Here is a 21,857-nt window from a genome sequence, read left to right on the forward strand (position 1 = left end):
TCGATCCTTCACTTGGTGACTACTTCGGCCCCTTCGACTTGCTCTTCGAGACCCTTATCTGATTCGGATGTGGATCGAGTGATACAGAAGTTAATGGAGAACTCGGCCCTTTCCAAATTGATCGAAGTTTCATCCCAGCTGGTTTCGAAACTCGAAGCCCTCCCTGGGTCATCTACTGCTCCTCTTCCGAGACCTGTCGAATCTTTGGAGCAGAGAGTCAAATTTCCGATGATGGTAGAACCATCGATACCGAAGCCTACAGCCGTGCTTTCAGTACCGTTGACCTCGCCGCCCTCGGAACGGATCGAGGGGTCTCGGAGCCGACTATCGTTCCTTGGTTCCGGGGCGGACAGTCTAACCGAGATGTTGGTACCGACTCTCCCCCTAGGAGCCTCGGCTCAGATTACTTCGGCACCATCCTCTGGGTCGGAGCCCGGACCCCCGGTCTCGGGGATTGTTCCTGGTTTCTCGAAACCAGGAAGGTCTTCGGATCTGGGTACCGGTGCCTTAGACGCCATGAGGAAGGTCTTGTCGAAACAGATGCATATCTCAACGGATTCTTCTTCTCCTCCCCCTAAGGGACCACGTTCGACTTCTGTATTCTTGGCTCCTACGAAGCACCGAGACCTAATGCCTCAGTTGCCCCCAGAGGGTGCTCCCGGTTCCTCGGACGCTTCTCCAGAAGCCCCATATGAAGAAGTACCAAGGAAAAGACTGTGCAAGAGGAGGCACATAAATTCCCCACAGGAATCTCTTACATCAGATACAGATTTAGATGACGCAGAAGGGTCCCCATGGTCCCCCTTGGAGGATGTCTCCTTTGCAGACATCCTGGAGATCCTAAAACAGAGGGGAGATTGGCAGCCACTTAACCCTTCTGTGGATGAATCAGTATTGCTGAAGGCATTCGGGGCTCTACCTTCTACCTCCCGGGTGACCCCTCCCTTTGACGAACTTATGGACTTGATAGCTCGTAGGGCTTGGGAGACACCTGACACGGTGGAACCAGTTCCCCGCAGGCCGAATAAGTTTATAACAGCCCCCCAGGACAAGAGTATTCTTACCAATAGTGTTCCAGTGGATACTATGGTGGTGGCGGCAGCCACTGCGAAGGACATGTCACAGTCCTCTTCCGCTGTCCATCCTCCTAATAAGGATTCTAGGACGATGGACAGATATGGGAAGCGCGTTTTCAGTTCTGCGACTTTTTCCATGCGATCACTGAACTACTTGATGCATTTTACATGTTTACAGAGGGATCTCATCAAGGAACTCGGAGATACTGTCCAGGTTCGTACAGATGCTGCTGTTACCGAGAAAGTGACAGCACAGCTTAATACCCTTAACTCTGTAGTCAGCTCCTCCATGAGGCTCATTTCATATGCGGCAGAAGGTGCGAGTAGAGCGGCAGCTTCAGCGATTGCTCTTAGGAGACAATCCTGGCTGCGGCTGTGCTCCTTTGCGGAATCCTTCAAGTCTTCCTTTACTAACGTCCCGTTTGATGGTGCCTCTCTTTTTGGCCCCAAAGTAAAGGAGACCCTCACTAGGTGTGAGCAAGAAAGGAAGACCCTCTCTGCTGTAGGTGTCCGTTTTCCCGCCCCTTCCAGACCATACCCCAAAGGGCAAAGAGGCGGAAAGATGTGGTTCCGTAAGACACAGGGCTCCTTTCAGTCCACACAGAGTGATAATGCCCCTTCCAGAGGCAGAGGAGGGGGAAGGAATGGAAGACGCCGACCAAACGGCAGAGGGGGTCCGCAAAACCAGGGCGACAGAGATACTTTCTCTGGCAAGCCTTTCCAGCACTCCTGAGAGGAGGCCTGACTGTCCTGCTCTGGAGGCAGTCGGGGGATGCTTAACTTTGTACCCGCTGGCCTGGCGAAATTTAACTTCAGATGCGTGGGTACAAACTATAATTACCAGAGGTTACGACATAAAATTCATAAACGTTCCCCCTACCACCAAAAGATTCCCAGAAGTTCCACCCAATCTGCAGAATCAGGCAGCTTTAGAGATCCAGAAGCTGCTCAGAAAAAGAGCCATCCAGGCAGTCCCGGCAGACCAAATAGGATCCGGAACTTACTCAAAGTTCTTTTTAGTTCCAAAGAAGACAAGAGACTGGAGACCAATTCTGGATCTCAGCAAACTAAACACCTTCGTTGTGAAGGAGAAGTTTCGGATGGTCATGCTACAGTCAATGCTTCCTTTTCTGCAGGAAGGAGACTGGATGTGCTCTATAGATCTCAAGGACGCGTACTACCATATAAAAATGGCCAGACCGTCCAGGAGATTCCTGCGCTTCCGGCTAGGAGCCAGTCATTTTCAGTTTCGAGCTCTGCCGTTTGGCCTCACCTCAGCCCCCAGGGTGTTCACCAAGTGTATGGCAGTAGTAGTGTCTCACTTGAGACAACAAGGATTTCGGGTGTTTCCGTATCTAGACGACTGGCTCCTCTCCGCCACCACCAAGTATCATCTGCTCCAAGCAAGAGATTACACAATCAGTCTTTGTTCCCGTCGTTACAATCAATTTCGAAAAATCTACCTTATTGCCATCACAGCGTATCTCATTTATAGGGGCAGAACTGGACACTACCTTGGTCAGGGTCAGGCTTCCACCAGAAAGGGTTTCAAAACTAAGGGAGCAAATTACAGTACTCCTTCAAAAGACAAAAGCAACAGCAGAACAGGTTTTGAGAGTCCTGGGATTAATGTCAGCTGCACTGGTTGCAGTCCCTCTAGGAAGAATGCACATGAGGATCCTTCAATGGCTACTGTTCACCCAGTGGTCCTATCAGCACCTGCCGTTGTCACACGAAATTCTAATCACATCCTGCTGCAAGCAGGATCTGCAATGGTGGATGCGATCTCAAGACTTGACACAAGGTCGACCTTTTACCCTGCCAACCCCGATAGCGACAATAACCACGGACGCTTCCCTGATCGGGTGGGGGGTTTGTTCCAGGGAAAGACGGTCCAAGGTCAATGGTCCAGAACAGAATGCAAACTGCACATCAATGTCCTAGAGCTAAGAGCGGTGTTTCTAGCGTTGCAACACTTTCACAGCATCTTAACCTCAAGGAACAGTGGCAGTCCAGACAGACAACATGTCAGTGGTCTGGTACATCAACAAACAGGGAGGAACAAGATCTTATCCACTATGCAGAGAGGCCCTCAGGATCTGGCAATGGGCTGTCTCCACCGGGCGCTTTCTGATAGCAACGCACATTCCCGGGATGTCCAACGTAATTGAGGACAGGTTGAGCAGAGCCATCCTGTTACCTCATGAGTGGTCTCTGAAATCTCAAGTGGCGGAAGCGATATTCCGCAAGTGGGGCCAGCCTTGCTGCGACCTTTTTGCATCGCCGATGAATGCCAAATGCAGACGCTACTTTGCCCTTCTCCCTCCACCAGGTAGCGTCCCCAGAGATTCACTGGTTCAAGATTGGCCCCCGGGTCTCCTTTATGCTTTTCCACCCATTCCGTTAATCCCCAGGTTTCTACAGAAAGCCAAACGTCTGGAAAGGACCATAATTCTAATAGCCCCATTCTGGCCTCGACAGATCTGGTTCCCCTTTCTTCAGGCCCATCAAATCGAGGAGCCATGGATTCTGGACCCAGTTCCAGACCTTTTGACCCATGCGTCAGGAGCCCCTCATCCATCCCTGCAGGCCCTAAAATTGACAGCTTGGCTGCTCCTCTTCCCATCCTAGCCAGGTCAAGCCTTTTGTCCCCTGCGGTTAAATGTATAATTGTTTCCTCTCTTAAACCATCCACTACAAAGACTTACCGGAGCAAGTGGAAACGTTTTTCTTATTGGGCATTACAACAAGGATTAGATCCAACAGAAGCACCGGTGCACAAAATTTTGGAGTTTCTGTCTAAGATCTTTGAAGAAGGAGCATCATCGTCCACAGTTAGAGTTCAACTGGCGGCCATATCGAACTTTCATGTGGGTGACAGAAATTCTTCCATCATGTTCCACAGACTTTGCAAGGCGTTTTTGAAAGGCACTTTTCACCTCTGTCCTTCCATTCGTAACCCAGTTGCTCCTTGGAATCTTAACCTAATTTTATCCCAGTTAATGTTACCCCCTTTTGAACCAGCCTCCACAGCCTCTCTTAAGTTCGTGTCATGGAAAACCTTATTCTTGGTGGCTATAACCTCTGCTCGTAGAATTTCGGAATTACACACGCTTATCTGTTCGACCTCTCTACTTGATTTTCCACTCTGATAGAGTGACATTACCCACCAATTCGTCTTTTCTCCCAAAAGTTTGTTCACTTTCAAATATTAACCAATCCATCGAACTTCCCACCTTTTTCAAAAATCACACTAACAAGTTGGAGTATATGCTGCATAAGTTAGACGTCCACAGACAACTCAGGTTTTATTTGCAAAGGACAAAAGATGACAGAAAATCAGACCAGCTATTTATATCCTTTGCTGACCAAAGAAAAGGTATGGCGGTTACGAAAGTTACCATGTCTAAATGGCTCACAGATTGTATTAAATTTATCTATTCACAGACGAAACAACAATTACCTTTTCAACCCAAGGCTCATTCTACCAGGGCGATGGCACATCCCTAGCCCATGCAGCCCATTTGCCGTTGGATACTATTTGTGCGGCAGCAACCTGGGCAAAGCCTCATACCTTCATTCTCTATTATAAGTTGGACAAGAACTCCAAAGATATGGCCTCCTTTGGTTCCACGGTCCTCAGGAACGTTCTCCCATGAGCCACCCAGGGTAAAGGAGCTAGGGACGCTACCCATGTGTAAGAACAAATGGCGAGATTGAACAATTTCACATAAAGAAGTTATGTTCTTACCATAACGTTCCATGTGAATTGTTCATCTCGCCTTTGTTCTTACTACCCACCCTCCATCCCCTGGCCTATGTTTTTTTTCGGAGAACGGGATGATTTGGATTCCAGTTCAGCTTGTCTTCAACATCTTCTGTTTAGTCTCTGGATGCTTCTGTTGTCAGGGTACTCTTCTCATTACCTAGGTATTTTTTTGACATTGCTGCCCCTTATCTTTAAATTACTGCTAGCGCCTGGGGCGCATTGTTATCTTCTGGTATTAGCAAACTAGATCTGAGGGTTAGCACTAGGGGGGGTGTGGGATAGGACTGTGCCTCGAGCTTTCTCAAGATGCAGAGCTGTAGAAGTGGCCGTCTTGGAGCTGAGGATCGGCTCCGAACCCATGCTTAAGAACAAAGGCGAGATCAACAATTCACATGGAACGTTATGGTAAGAACATAACTTCTTTTTAGTAGGAAGTGTGATTGGGTTTGTTGGGATTGGGTGTAGGTGTGGCTATGTTTAAGTCTAAATGCATGTATAATGGGGGTTGGTGAGAATTGGGGTAGGGTTAGGGGAGCGTAGTGAGCTCTGAGTGAAGCGGAGGGCAAGCAGAGTGGGTTGAGCCCCCATAGGCTCTCCTGGCCAAGTGACAACCCAAAAAAATCAGACTCACTGCAAAGTGAAGGTCAGTATGTGCACTGCTTTACTAGATACTATTGTGTATATTCATTCAGAAAGTTCTAGGGGCATTGAGTCCAGGTAATAGATGGAGGAGAGGAGAAAAGGCAGTTTTTGTTAATTGCGTGGAAAGATAATAGAAAGGAACAGGGAATAAGTTAGAGTGAAGCAAAGACTGCAGTAGTAAAGTTGGAGGAAAAAGAGACGGCAAGGAAACCTCAGTAGTGTGCAGACCCGTACAATATGTAGTATATATTAGCTATGTATTAATTAGATTGGAGGTACAACTATAGTAGTCAGTCTTTGACTGTAATCACTGAAACTTGTAGTGAGGAAACATACTGTGCAGGCTTGATGCAGCTGAATTTATTGCTGGCAGGGTACTCTTGCTCCAGAGAAAGTCCAAGATTCAGGCTAAAGATCTTTGAGGGAAGATGAGTTTTTAATGAAATGTACTAAAAAATAGACAAAAAGAAAAAGATTAGTAAATAGGTTAGAAAGGACTAATATGGGGTACTATACAAACAATAATATACAATGCTGCCTGTACAGCAGACAAATGGTATGAGAGACGGGGATGGGCGGGAGAATGTAGATGGTGCTATAAAGTCAATGAGTAGAAACACTACAGACAGAGAATCTTCTTTACAGGGATTTGTTTTAAAAATGTTCAGTTAGTGGGAACTGGAGGAAAAATCAACCACCTGGGACACTTAACAGGGATGATAGGACGTTAGTGTAGTATTAAATGTGTAATGGGCAATGCAGCTAATACATAGCCCAATGATAGCTTATTAGGCAATGAGTTCAAAGGCAGCTGTTCTTATTAAATGGATACACATCAGTGCTGTATACTATATCTAGAGCACAATAATCTTTTTAGGTATGGTATGTACATTAAGCGCAATAATAGTCAAAGAAATACAAAACTTACTTTTAAGCAGGGAAGTCACAGCCAAATTCTTGAAGGGATGAAGTTACTGATATAGCAAATTAGTGCAGACAGTGTGAAGATGGATGGGAACCCAAGGCAACGAACTGAGCATTCGGTCGGGTAGTGTAAATATTTGAAATAACCTTTTCCTTAACTGCCATAGTAGGACTAATTACATAATCCCTGACAATTAATACTGCATAAGTTGTAGTAAACAGGTCAAGTACTAATTTCAGCAACAGAATGTAAGCACTGTATCATACAAACGTGACAAAAATTACAGAATATGTAACATGTAGAAAACAAATCAAGCACTCATTTAATATAAAAATGTAATGCAATTTGAACAGTATACCACTTACAAGGCTTTTCAGAAAGAGACTATAGCAAATTTCAAAAATGGCGCCACTGTAGTTGGGAGGGCTAAATAAATGCGGTTGGCTGATGTAGAGAGAGGGAAGGGTTAGGGAAGAGAAAAAGGGACGTGGAGAGAGCCTATTGGGTAGTTTCTAGGAGTGCAGTATTAGGAAGTCAGGGCAGAAAAGTGGTAGCAGAAATGTGGTAGCAGAAATATATAACGCAGTGGAAGTGTGGAGTGAAAGACAGTGTAGTAGAAAGGGATGGCAAACTGACCGTCTGCCTAGTGAGCCCCCACAGGCTGTCCTATCCGAGTGATGATCAAAAAACAGAAAATCAGAATTACTGCAAAGTAAAGGTCAGTATGTGCACTGCCTTACTAGATGTTATTGTGTATATTAGTTTAGAAAGTTGTAGGCATAGGGAAGTCCAGGTAATGGTGAGCAAGAGTGAAGGAGCAGGTAGAAGAAGGTGGAGTGGAGAAAAGGCCAATTTTAGGCTTTCCAGTTGTTGCATATGAATGGACGGATACATGCCAAAGGAGGTATAGTATTCAGTTGTACACAGCAAGATGTCGCTTCTGACCTAATGTTTCCTTCATAATATTCACATTCCAGCACACAGGTCATTTCTTTCCATCACTAGTCATTAGATGATACCTTCAGTTTTGACTTTACCAAAAATTGTATCGAATAAACTCTCTCTAATTCACAGTGAATTAGTTTTAACTTAAAGATAAACAAAGTAAACTTAAGAGGCATTCACTTCACGAAGCACCCTGCATACATCAATGCACTCTCTTGTGATGTGCAAAATGGCCATGACAGCTGGAAACCATGTTTTTTTTCCAAAGCATTCATCTCTAAGCTCTGCATTCCTACTGACAGGAATTCAGTAGCAGGCTTGCCTGAGCAGGTCCTTCTATTTGTGCAGGTCCATTAACCTGCACAAATAGCACTTGCATAAAGTTTTTCTTAGTATGGTGGGAAAATAAGGGATCCCAAGGATTGACTTCTTCACCTCTTAAGATATGTTTCATGTGATGATCTGTAGCAGGTCCACATGTGGAGAAGCTTGGGCTTTATTTGTATTATCTGTTTTTTCAGCTCTTCTGTCTTACCTCACTCTTTTTTCTTACTGCAGTTACAGGTAAAAGGTGGAAGGAACACTTCTGTCTTTGCCAGCCATGTTTATTTAACATTTGTTGACTGGGAAAATCTGACTAGGACAGAATCTATTTTCATTGGAGGCCTGGGGAGACACCCTACAGACACGTCTTTGGAATGTGGGAGGAAACGAGTATCTGGAGAAAACCCACGTGAACGCAGGGAGGACATGCAGACTCAGCACAGAAGGCACCCCCAGTCAAGAATTGAACCAGAGAACCTGTTGCTGTGAAGTGACAACGTTAACCGCTGCACCACCCTGTTTTTCTCATCTGGTCCAAAAGTGCTGCATTGATTCTTTTCCTGTAAACTCTTAAAGTAATATTGGATTTGTAGTGCATCCAAGCTTCAAAGGCATAAGACTGGCAGGATGAATAATTTTATTCTAATATCCCTCAGGGAATCCACTCTGCTCTATGCAGGTATGCGTACTTAGTCTAAGTCGCCCCTACAACAGGAGCTTCTCCTTGGCTAACTGGAAGAGTTTCTCAGTGTTGTGTGCATTTTAACAAGTGGAGCCAAAAGCTATGACCTCTACACTCATCATAAGATAAGTTGTCTCTCTGACAAAGGGTTGGCAGACACCTCTATTAAGGTTCATGTTTCAGCTTATGTGGCATGCCACTTCCTATCTGTATCCCTCCTGCAGTCATACTTTTCTATAAAAGTGTCTTTCATAAAGCTTCACTGGGAGCCAGTTTCTTCTTCCTGCTTTAGACTTTTAACATTTTGTTTGTAGTCTCATGCTTTTGAATCTGATAGTTCAGTAGCATACCTTGGAATTTCTTTCCTTAAAAAACTTTATAGTAGTCACCCCTTCTAGAAGAATCTAAGCTGTAGACTTTTAACATTTGAAGAACCTTGTATGGTCTTTTCGAGGATAGGTGACCTGTCATGCCAAAAGTAGTCTTGACACTGGCCTCGCATTAAAACATTCAGATGGCTGATTTTATCCAAGCCTTCAAAATAGGGGAAGGAATTTTGTCCCTATTGGATGTGCCCAGGAAAACTGAAGTAATTCACAGACTGTCACATTTTTAGATAATGTTAAGTCTGTGTTCCTGGTGCCAGGAGAACAAAGCAGACCTGTACCGAAACAAACTGCATGTAATCAACTAGGTGATTTGTGTAATCTTCTGATTATGATCATGATAGTGTTACAGAGCCAGGTGAGGGCACATTCCACCAGGTCACCTGCAGGTGTTGCTGCTTTTGACTTCTTAAAGCATCAGCAACTTGTATGACTATCTACATCTTCTGTAGATAATGTATTCTGGACGTATGTTCCAGAAGAAAGGCATGCTTTGCTACTTGTGTCCATATTCAGCTGTACTGTATTAGGAGCCAAGTTACCCCTTGAGTAGCAAAATGCTTTAGTATTTCCCATGTGTGGTGAATTATGCTGCATCATTGATCATTATGATAAGTGTAGTGAATTTGTGATTATTCTCACTAGATGTAGATGTTCAGATAATAGATTGCATGCTGAAGTAAGTACTTCTTGTAATGCTTTTCTTTGAACTTTTCCCACCTGTATTGGACGCTGGATAGCAAAATAGTTTTGCCTAGCTTAAGGCCAGAACCCCTTTTAATTGTTTTTTTTTTGTTAGGTCCCTTGAAAAAAGCAGTTCATCCTACAGGACATTCTACTTTGGACATATCATGGTTATTGCACTAATTTCGCTCTGTGGAGACTGTATTGCCCCGTAGTTTTGATGTTTTTCTAAGCTTCTTGTGCACACTTGTTAATGCTGTTTCTTTAAAAAAAATTTAAATTAGTGTTGGCTGCTGTCTGTTTTACAGACAAGCTTCATGATGATGACCTTGGTGTATGTTTGGTCCCAGTTCCATACTGATGTTGTATAGATGGTCTTAGATGTCTGCCCAGAGGACTGGGTGTCGTCCTGTTTTTGATTCCCTTGTGTAAATATTTATACTACAGTACTGCTGTGATTTTACATTCTCATGTATACTTTCTCCCATCTTTTCATAAAAAAGGACTGAAGTGCAATGACAATTAAGTTTTATGCTGAGTTATTTTGGTTTTGATACAGCAGTATGCAAAATTCACTTGTAATCTGATTAATTGCTTTTGAGTTCAGTCTTCAATTGTGGAATGTACTCATGAATTTATAGGTTGCTCTTATGTATTTGATTTTTCCCTTTTATTTAATTTTACTGTGTAGCTTGTAAGTTGACTGTATAGCTGTTTAGAAGTTTATTGATCTTAATTTTTCTGCTGCTGAACTTAGGAAGAATTTCCGTGCTGAAAATAGTTCAACTTTGAGTAATGTTTAGGAACTTAACAATGCAAAAAAAGATGCAGTGACTTTGAACTTAATTCCTCTTAAGGCCAGAAGAACTAAGTTGATGAATTAATTGTGTTCCTTTATAAATGAACATCAGATTTGTATAATTTAATTCCTAGCATGAATGAGATCCTTACAGGGCACTTCTTGCGTAAGACTGGTATTGTCGTCATGGTACTTGGGTAGTCAGTTTTAGCAGCTCTAACTGGTTTGACATTTTAACAATGTCTTTATCAGATCATTTTGATCTAAGCAGTTGGTTCTTTGAGAAGTTACAGTTGTGAAGTACAAGAGTTGTGTGCAGTACACACGTGCTGTATTACTCTTTCTTTGTCCAGCTGCATTTGGTCAGCACTGGTAGTGCTGTCTGGGTGTTAGGGATTGGAGGCACACACAAAATCTTCATTTGTGTAGTCTTCTCATCCATATGACTCTCTTGTCTTTGTGAATTCCCTGAACAGAAGTGATGGTTGTTGCACCTTTATAAGTGCTGTGGAATGTGATGCTCGTTTATCTTAAGAGATTTGATATTTTGTTTACTCTCACTTTTTTCCTTTTTTTCTCAACATCCTCACTTAGATATTTCATTAGTTTCTTTTTTTAAGACACTGTGCTCAGCTAGTTTTTCTTAGACATATTGAAGCTGATAGTGTTCCATAACATCTTTTAAGTAATTTTCATTTTTTTGTTATTGGTTGTGTGGATAAGTACTTTTTAAATCATTTGCATTATTTATCTGTTTGCTGACTACTGAAAGATGGCAGGGAAACTTTTCTTTTGTGGCTTGTTTTCTTTCTTAACGGATTCAGCATTAGTTCCCATTAAGTGTATAATTTAGATTCTTACTGAAAATGGGCAGTTAAGAATGTGTGTTCATACATAACAGGTCATATGATTTCTGTCATTTATGTATTAGACTTAAGTTGTGTTATGCATACTTACATTTGCATTGTGTATGTGTGGTTAATTTGCTTGTGTGTGAGTATACAGACAAAAATTAGTTGGTGTCGTGTGTTTTGTAGACTTAACATCTGGTCTGGCATTTACAGGTATGTAGTGTCCTGGAAAGTCTTGAACAAGAGTACAAACGTGAAGAAGACTGGTGCGGAGGTGGTGATAAGCTTGGCCCAAACTCTGAAACAGACCACGTGACTCCTATGATCAGCAAACATCTTGAACAAAAGGAGGCATTTCTGAAGGTTAGTTATAATCTGTAATACTCCTTGTTGCAGTTTGTTTTTAAGCTGACAGTGACAAGTTTTAGTGATTTCTTCGTCAGATTGGTGTCTTGATTTCCAGTGTTACTGGTAAAAGAAACAGGAATGCTTTGCCGTCTGATGACTTTTAGGACATTGAACAGGAAAATAATTTTGAGGATAACTTAATTTTCTTTTTTCAGGTTTTCATTTGATCGTCCCTTGGAATGATTTAGTTTTTCTTAAACCATATTCCAAATGAATGTGTTGTTTCTGTGGAAACATAATGATATGCTGCTGTTGTTTCTGTGGAAACATAATGATATGCTGCTGTTGAAGTAGTATGATTTATTACAATTGGACTTACCTGATCTGATGTTACTGATGAAATGGGATTTATTACAACTGGAATTTCCTGATCCTATTCAGTTTCCTCTCTGTTCTTCCTGCATTGAATGGTGTATTTGTTAAATTGTCACTTGCCTGATAGCCAGTCTGTTGCCACTAAAAAAAGTAGATTGTACAAATTTCCCCAGTCTTCCAAGTTTGCGTCTTCTAACCTCAGATTAGACTTCGCAATGATTTCCTTACTAAATACACCTGCTCCTAAATATTTGTAAATGCTAACCCCTCCCCCTTTGGCAAAGCTAGGAAGGCTTTTGAAAGATTTTGGGGGGAAAAGTTTATTCTTCCACAGCACTCACTCTAGGTTTATTATCAAGATAATAACACCTGCTGTTTTGGGAACATGAGGAACATATTGTGGCTTATTTTCCTTCATCTGAGGAAAAAAAATATATCTTTGCGTAATCTTACTGCTTTTGTCTCAAGTGACTAAACATTTATTGAAGTGTGCAAATGTTTTGGCTGTTGCTACTTGGGAGTGTTATGGGTAGGATTGTTTGGTTGCATACATAAAACTTTCCGACAAATGGGTTCTGAGAGTAATTCATCAGAGATACAGATGATAGTGGGAGTCTCTCCCTCCTTTTCAGGATCTTCTGTATCCACCATATTAAACTTTTTTACCTCCTGTCATTCGTCATCTTAACGGGGGGGGGGGGGGGTAGAATTTGTCTCTTCTCCTTCAAAAAGAGAAGGCTTTTAATGCATTAATGTTTCTGGAAACCACAAAAGAAGTATCTTTGAGACCAGTCCTAAATATCTTTCCTTTCTAAACCATTTTGTGAAAGTTCCAAAGTTTAGTGTGTTATCTCTTCATGTTCTAATACCTCTCATTCCCCATACAAGTTTGTAGTGAAGCTACTTTTAAAAGTTGTGCATTGTAACTTTACTATAGCACCAGTTTTCAAATGTTTCTTAAGGTTTTCTGTGTCTGGAGCACACTTTGTTTTCTGCATTACTGTTCGTTATCCAGTGTTCCAAGGGTATTCATGAAATTTCCTATTTGGAAATTCACTGTACCCATGAATTACCAAATAGGGGGAAGTTCATTTAACACAGAAAGTGTGATAAGAGACCTTGGGACCCAAGTGTGGATAGTAATCTCTCCTTTGATAATCACATTGCCACAGTGGTCTGAAAATCTTTCTACATGGCCCACCTAATCACAAAAGGGTTTGCATCTAGGAATAAGGAAGTCATCGTTCCCCTCTATTCATCACTTGTCAGACCCCTCATTGAATATAATGCACCATTTGGGATGTACCTCACACGACACTTAAAACAACTTGAGAGGCCCCAAAAGTACCTCACCAAGAGGATTACTGGCCTCAAACAATTGCCCTATGCCGACCAGCTAAAGAGACCTCTGTCTGACATACAAAGCTATGTCAGACCAGTAATTGCTGGTCATCCTCCACTTGAAGAAATCCCAATTCCCCGAGCCACACGCTCTAGGGACCTAAACCTCACCGCAACAATAAATAGGACATGCTGGCAGGATAGATTCTTGTCCCAGAGACTTCCCATGCTCTGGAACAAAATTCCCATTCGCATCAAGCAGAGCTCATCATTAGCATTATTCAAGAAAAACCTTGATAAGTGGATGGGTGATAGGAAGTTCATCCCTGGGATTATGTCTGGGGCATTGCTCGATAGAGGGGTAGGACTTTAACAATACATGGGTGGCGTAAGCCAGTACACTGTTGGCTAGGCTTGCTTTGGCCCTCGGGCCGCTAGCCTAGTACCTATGAAATGTCTAGCTCGAGTAGTGGACTACTGCAGACTGCAAGGTATTCACATTTTTGCAGAGTCTTTTTTCAAAGTGTCAGGAATCCCTCACTTGAGGGTTTCACGAGATCATCCAAAAGTCTTGCTCAGTTCCTCACAGGATTGTTTTCTTAGGGTGTCCCCTGGATACTTCATTTCAAAGAGCTTTTCTTCCACAGGTAAATGTAGATACATTTCTAAATCTGTTCCAGCCAGCTATTATGCCCCTGGCAAGATATGACCCCCATATAGTGAAGGTTACTGCAGCAGTCATCATTCAGGCATTTACTGTTATGGGTCGTTTACCATCGCAACTGTACTTTCATGTATCGAGATTAGATCCCTGTGCAAATGAGGCGAAGTAGTAGTCAGCAAATACTTTTAGGAAGTAGTCAAACTGTGATAATGATCCCAATAAATGCATTAAAAGCATGAGTCTGGTTTTCATCATATGTTTTTTTTTTTTATTTTTTTAAAGTTTCCTATCATTTTAATTTCAGAGTGTTGTCACATAGCTTCATAGGTAGGTACTAGACTACCGGCCCGAGGGCCTATGTAAGCCTAGCCAACAAGGTTCCCTGGCTTATGCCACCCAAGAAAGTTATTTTCCTGTGCCACTGTCGAGCAAAGACACAGAAGGGATCCTCTGGGTGTATTTTGTGTTTTCCATCCACTCAAGATTTTTCTTGAAGAGTGCTAATGAAGAACTTTGCTTGACATAGATGGGTAGCCTGTTCCAGAGTATGGGAAGTCTCTGGGACAGAAATCTATCCCTCTGGCATGTCTTGTTTATTGTGCTGACAAGGGATAGGTCCCTAGAGCATGTAGTTTGGAGGGATTGGGATTTCTTTAGGGTGTAGCATGTCCAACAGCTTTGGGTTTGACATAGCTTTATATGTTAGACAGAGATCACCTCAGAGTAGGCGATATGTTAGAGTAAAGCTGGAGCTTTTTGCGACAGTCAGTGTAGGGCATCTGTTTGAGGCCAGTAATCCTCTTTGTGAGGTACTTTTGTGGCCTTTCCAGCTGCTGCAGATGTCTTGTGAGGTACATTCCAAAAGAAATACATATTATTCGTACATATTATCTTACATATGTTATCCTACATATTAGTAAAACTGATGGTACATTCTGAAGACTTGCTTGTTGCACTTGACTCAACCATAGGGATCACTGCTTCAGTATAGTCCTCCCTGATGTAATAGGAGTTACAAGGCAATTAAGAGACCATATGCATCTTGACAGTAGATGCCATCATGATATACCTCCCACTTTTTGCAGGACAAAGCAAGTCATGCTTGGGATGAATTTTTGGATTATCGTCCAGTCATCAAGGTTAGTCTTTAAAAGATGGAAAGGCATCACTGTTTGAATGTATTAAGGACATTTTATCTCTGGTATAGAGTAACTGTTGGGTAATAAATTTGCCCTTCAGTCTATTTTGTTTATTTGTTGGTGGAGATGCAATTCCTTACATTTGTCATTTGTGGCGCTGTTTATTTTGTGGAGATGTTTGAGATCAGGGAGGGTTTGTTCTTTTATGGAACAGAGTGCAAGGTACCATCCAAGAGTCTTTAAGGATTTATGTCTAGAGACGAGGCTTCTAATGTGTTCTGGTAGCCGTTTAAGCTGTGTTATGTCTTGGCATGTATATACCAGTGGCCTTTAATTGGTCTGATGAGAGCAGAGTAATTTGAGCTGATAACATCTTTCTGTTTGGATGAGATGTTTTTAGGTATCAGAGCCGATGTTGTGTTTTCCTTCTGGGTTCAATCTCTGGGTTATTAGATCTGAGTTAGATCCAAGACCAGCCAAATCCAGAAAACTACAGCTGTCTGAGTTTGCTTCCTCTACCCATAATGCCTCTCCTTAACCCGGAAACCCCAGATCTTGTTTGCCACCTTCCCGGACTGCAGCTTGATCTTGAGTTCTACTGAGGTTGTATCTTTTGACTAGATGTTCATCGTGTTACCCTGCTGCAGTCCTCACACTTGGGTTATCCTGCCGTCAGGCGGTCCCGCAGTTGGCCTGAGTTCCAAAGTCTTGGTCCGGCGTCGGTTGCTGTCGCTTCTTCCCTGACGTCAGTGCGCCAGCGGTATATATCCCGGTGCAGTAGAAACACCTTCGGTTGCAGAAGGTGTCTTCAGACCGACTACACTCACCATTAAATCTTATGCTAAGATTAAAACTCCATTAAAACCAAAAAAGACTGCACATCAGTCTACAGCTCAAGGCCCCATGCCTAAGAAACAGATGCTTAAGATGGCTGAAGATTTGATTACCCTAATCAGGGGTTCCCATCCCCCTCAAGATAAAATACCAAGACAAGAGGAGGATTATGCTTCCTCTGACCAGGTTTCAATTTCCTCAGATTCTTCTGAGGAACAGGATTACACTTTTCCCCTTTATGAAGACTCTGATGCTGAAGACTCTATTCCCTCAGCATTTCCCCCTGAAGACTACTCCTTTGAGGAAACTTTACTAACCATGAGGTAACATTTCCACTGGGAAGGCCAGGACTACTCTGATTGTAAGAAAAGGCTCCGAGAATTACTTTTACTACCCCAGCACAGCCACAGCCACAGACCACTTGCTATCCCTCCAGTTTTAGACATTGTGGATGATGTTTACTTGGAGTCTAGTCTAAATCCATACTCTCTACCTCCTGCTCCAGCCAAACCAGACAGGTACTACAGAGTACCTGACTCTCACAAATTCCTTTATAAAAGCCCTGTGGCTGACCCAGAAACAATTTCCCAGGGTCCCAAGGGTGCTAAAGCTTCTATGGCTAAAAATCCTGTGCCTTCTGAAAGGGATTCCAGAGCCGTAGATAGATGGGGAAAGAAGATATACACCTTAGCTACTCTGGCTATGAGAGCATTAAATTGTCAGTTTCATATGCTGAAATATCAGCAATTCCTAATGTCTCAGTTAAAACAAAAAATGAGCACACATTCTGAACAGTCTGAATTCAAGGAAATGCAGGATCTGTTGCACGCAGCTGAACAGGTGGGCAAACATACTTTACAATGTGGATTTGGTTCATTGGAAGCTTCCTGTAGAGCAGCTGTTACTGGCTCTGTTATATGTAGACATGCTTGGTTAAAAGAACAAACCCTACCTGATCGTTATAGCAAAATTATTGGATGCACCTTTACAGCAAGATGTTATTATTTGGTGTCACAGCAGAACAGGTTTTAAAGAAAATGGAGGATAAGGCAAAGTTTATGCAGACGGTCAAGGATTTTTTTTACAGGTACAACCCCCTCGTTTCAGCAGAAATTGGCCAACACAAAACTGGTCCTTTCCAGCTTCGGACAGATCACAGAGGGGCAAATACAGATGCCCAAGGGGCAGAGGTCAGTCACAAGGCCCTTACAAACCTCGCCAATGGGGTACTGCTACCCAGAAAGGAGAAGAAGACAGGCCCCAAGCTAGCAGAAGACAAACACAATGACTCAATCCTCAAACTACCAAGCAAATCTCTCCTGGCAGCTCCCTTGGAAGGAAAATTAGCACTTCTTGCAGACAACTGGCACATCACCACAAAAGACAAATGGGTCTTAAACATTGTCTCACAAGGATACAGATTCCACTTTCATACCTTGCCAAGGATAAAAGGAATGCCAAACCTGCCACCAAATCAATGGGCAGAGGCACAAAAACAAATTACAGCTCTCATGGACATGAGAGCCATTCAGCAGGTACCTACACAGAAGCAAGGACAAGGATTTTACTCAAGACTCTTTTTAGTCCCAAGAAAAGACAAAGCATGGAGACCCATTCTGGATCTTTCAATTCTGAACACCTACCTACGAGTACCAAAATTCAAGATGCTAACACTACAGCAGCTTCTTCCCATGCTGGGCAAGAATGCTTGGCTAGTAACTTTGGACCTCAAGGAGGCATACCTGCATGTCCCTATCAGACAAAATTGCAGAAGATACCTCCGCTTCATTGCAGGTTCAACCCATTATCAATTTTCTGCACTGCCCTTTGGCTTATCTACTGTGCCCAGGGTCTTCACAAAATGCCTGGCACCAGTAATTGCATACTGCAGACAAAGAGGAATTCAAATATACCCATATCTGGACGGCTGCCTTATTCAAGCAGAAAGCAAGGCCATTCTTTTAAAGCATCTGGCATTTATCAAACACCTAAGTTGCCTAGGGTACACAGTAAAGGAAAAGACATCAAAACTAGTGCCCTCACAAAACATAATATTCCTGGGTGCCAGCTTGAATACAATGGCCCAGATGGCTTATCTCACGCCAGACAAGCAACAACAGCTGACTCAATACTTCAAAATAATGGCAACAAAGACCCAACTCCCTGCAAGAAAAATTCTGCAGGCCTTGGGATTCATGGCATCTTGCATACTACTAATAGCATTTGCAAAACTGCATATGAGGAAATTACAGTGGTACCTGAAAAGCGTATGGACTCAGCACAGCCACAGCTTGGAAACAATGATACCACTCATTCCCTGCCTTCAACAGGAGTTTCTATGGTGGGCACAAGCATGTCACCTCAACAAGAGGCAGCCTTTCATCTTACCCACAGCCAGACAAACTATGACAACAGATGCATCAGACTATGCCGGGGGAACACACATGGCAGGGCAGTGCATTCAGGGCAAATGGACTACAGATCAAAGACATCTGCATATCAATCTAAAAGAAATGCTAGCAGTACAGAATGCCCTAACAGCTTTCAAGGACCTCTTACACCCAGGACAAGTAATAATAAAGACGGACAATACCACAGTAATGTGGTACATAAACAAGCAAGGGGGCACACATACCTACCCTCTATGCAGGCAAGCAATGACCTTGTGGAACACAGCACTGTCTTACCAAGTTCAATTACAAGCACAATTCCTGCCAGGAAAGAAAAAAACATTGTCAGACGACCTAAAACCTTGAAACATCATGGATCCTCACGAGTGGAAACTGGATCCACAAGTATTTGCAATGATAACTCAAAAATGGGGCGCCCAGACATAGACCTGTTTGCCAACCCCCAAAACTATCAGCTGTCAAAATTTTGCACAAGGACATTTCACCATCAAGCTTGGAAAGTGGACGCACTCAAAGGTATCAATGGGTTTAAAGCTTGTGACCAGTCTCTCTGTAAAATGCCTAATTTGGGCACACATTCTTCTTGTGTTTACTGCTTAAATGTCCCTCATTTAACTCTTCAACCACCATGTGATATTTGTGCGGGCCTTAGTACCCATTCACTGAATGAGAGGCGCAGTAAACTTATTCTTAAAGGACTACTCAAATGTCCTTTTTTGGATTCTCTTTCTGCATCGGAGGGTTGTCCCCGTCCTAGAAAAGATCACAAGAAGAGGAGCCATTCGGTTCCCTCTTCTAAAGATCTGGAATCTAAGTCTTTAGAGCCTAGACCTAAATCGCATAAATTATTTTCAATTCTCTCGGCTCTAGGGCTCAAAACCCCTTCCTTGGCGCAGACTGTGGAACTGACTGAGTATGACTACCAAATTGCCTTCGACTCCATCGGCTCTGGGACTACCTCTGCTCCAATTACCACAGTACAGACAATGACTACACCTGTCTGGATTTTCACTTCAACCCAAACAATAGAGTCTGCCATTCTGGTCACCTCCCCCTTCCCTCCTGCTTTTTCTACAGGTCCATCAACCTCAGTGTCGAAGGGAGAGCCCATACTTTGGACCAGATACTCCCCGTTGACATATCCATTCTTGGGACAAACGTATAGTCCTTGCTTGGAACGTGCAGACTCCCTGTCAGGAATATCCACCAGATCCTTCAGGAGCCTATCAAAACTAGACGTGGTCAGACTTGTGGATCAAGTCTTGACTGCTAGGGGGTTTTCTTCACTTAGTAAACCCTCCATCCCATTTGGAACAGAGGAGTTCTCTCCACAGACTCCCATCTTATACTCCTCCTTCAACCTCTCTAGGTCCGAAGTACACAGCTTTAATGCCTTTCCCGGTTCCAACGGCATCCTCATCTGTGGCACTGAAGATCACCCTATGGAAGTAGACTCCCTCAGAGCAGAGCCATCTTTGGGGTCTTGAATGGCCCGTTGGTACTGAGGTATGAGACCTGCAAGATACCCTTGAACAGGGCATCCCCTCTCCAGACTCCTCTTTGGAAGCCCCTGCCGAGAACGTTCTGAGGAAGAGAGCAAGCAAGAGGAAGTACGTAGACTCCACTGAAGAGTCTCTCACAGAAGGCATGGACGTGATGAAGGGTAAGTGTCCCCAAAATCTCCTCCTGAAGATGTCTTCTTCAGAGACAACCTTGAAATTGTGAAAGAGTGAGGGGATTGAAAGTCCACAAACACATCCCCAAGGAGTCTGTGTTCTTGCAGGCCTTCCGTGCCTGGCCCTCTACTGCCAGGTGATCCCCACCTACCGATGAGTTCGTCCAGCTCATCGTGCAGTGCGCCTGGAAAAAGCTCGATTCCATTGAACCTATCCCCTGGAGACCAGATAAATTCTTATGTCCCCCCCTGCCTGGATGTGCCTCTGCGACTTCGCAGATCCTTTCAAGGCTTCCTTCCTCGATGGTCCAGTCAAACCTTCCTCCCTTTTCGGATACAAAGTGAAAGACATACTAACCAGGTGTGAGCAGGACGGTAAGACCCTGTCTGCCGTAGGTGTCCGTTTTTCCAATCCCCAACAATACCACTCTAGGAATTAAGAGGAGTGGGAAAATGTGGTGCAAGAAGTCCCAGGTTCCTTTCCGTGACACATGTGGCGAGTATACCCCATGTGACAGAGGGGGTAACTCTTCTGGAAGGCACCCCTTTCGGGGCTGGGGAGGTCCGTGCATTCAGGGATCCAGAGATTCTTTCTCTGGTCGGCCCTACTAGCGCTTTTGAAGAGCGGCCTGATTGCTTTCCTCTGGAAGCAGTCAGGGGATGTTTCTTGCTGGACCAACCTACCTGGCAAAATATCACCTCAGCAGATCATTACCAGAGGTTATCACATCCCCTTCAATCTTCACCCAAAACATATTCCCGATGTTCCACTCTATCAAAGGGAATCTGCAGCTCAAGAGGTTCTAAAGCTCCTTCAAAAAAGAATCGTCCAAATAGTCCCACCAGACCAGACAGGATCCGAGTTCTACTCAAGGTTATTTTTAGTGCCAAAAAAAAAGACCCATTTTGGACATTAGGATCTTAAACAAGTTTGTCAAGCAAAGTTCCAGATGGTCATGGTTCAGTCTGTCCTTCCTTTCCTGGAAAAAGGTGATTGGATGTGTTCTGTAGATCTTTGGGATGCATATTACGACATAAAGATGGACAAGTGGTCCAGAAGATTCTTCCATTTCTGACTAGGAGCCAGCCACTACCAATTTCGCGCACTTCTTTTTTTGGCCTCTGTACAGCCCCAAATGCATGTCAGTGGTAGTACCTGAGACTGCAGGGATTCTGGGTGTTTCCATACTTGGAGAATTGGCTCCTCACCGCTTCCACCAAGCGTCTACTGAAAATGGCACGACAGTACACTCTACTTCAAACACAGCTTTTAGAGATTTCTATAAATATGGAGAAGTCAGCTGACCCCGGTGCAGTCCATTCGAATTCATAGGGGCAACCCTGAACACACTATCTTGCACAGTCTCCCTACTTTATCACAGACTGGAAAGACTTGTTTTTCAGATTCAAGCGAAACTCCCCCGAGACAAGGTGCACGCTCTGGCTGTCCTTCAAATCTTGGGGGTTAATGGCTTCAACAATAACAATTGTCCCGTTAGCAAGACTACATATGAGAATACTTCAGTGGCTTCTGTTAACACTATGGTCAATGTTAACTCATCTGTTCTCTTTCCAAATTCGTTTAACGAATCTGTGCAAGAAAAACCTACTTTGGTGGATGCAGCCAGACATATCTCTATGGAGTTGACCATTTTTGCTCTCACAGCCCAAGGCCACAGTGAGCACGGATGCCTCTCTGACTGTGTGTGTATGTGTGTGTGGGGGGGGGGGGCTTTATCAGGGACAGACGGTCCAAGGCATTTGGTCATCTGCAGAGGCCAATTTGCATATCAGTGTCCTGGAACTAAGGGTTGTGCTTCTAGGGTTGCAAGCATTCCTCTTCGCTCTTTCATCAGGGACTATTGCTATTCAAACAGACATGTCAGTGGTTTGGTACGTCAAATGAGGGGGAACCAAATCGTATCCTCTGTGCGGGGAAGCCATGAGAATTTAGCAATGGGCGATGGCCTCCATCCGCTTTTTAATA

General features: G+C 43.5%; 1 protein-coding gene across 1 annotated transcript in view; it reads left to right on the forward strand.

Moving 5' to 3' along the window:
* Positions 1–21,857, forward strand: part of TRIO (trio Rho guanine nucleotide exchange factor) — a 5,137,669-nt gene that overhangs the window by 1,618,601 nt on the left and 3,497,211 nt on the right. The window contains exon 18 of the mRNA XM_044065600.1: positions 11,297–11,446. Within this exon, the coding sequence (XP_043921535.1) occupies positions 11,297–11,446 (150 nt within the window). The remainder of the gene's footprint in view (positions 1–11,296; positions 11,447–21,857) is intronic.

This window comes from Protopterus annectens, chromosome 3.part0 (assembly GCF_019279795.1).
Source record: "Protopterus annectens isolate FY-2018-M chromosome 3.part0, PAN1.0, whole genome shotgun sequence".
Classification (NCBI taxonomy): Eukaryota; Metazoa; Chordata; order Ceratodontiformes; family Protopteridae; genus Protopterus; species Protopterus annectens.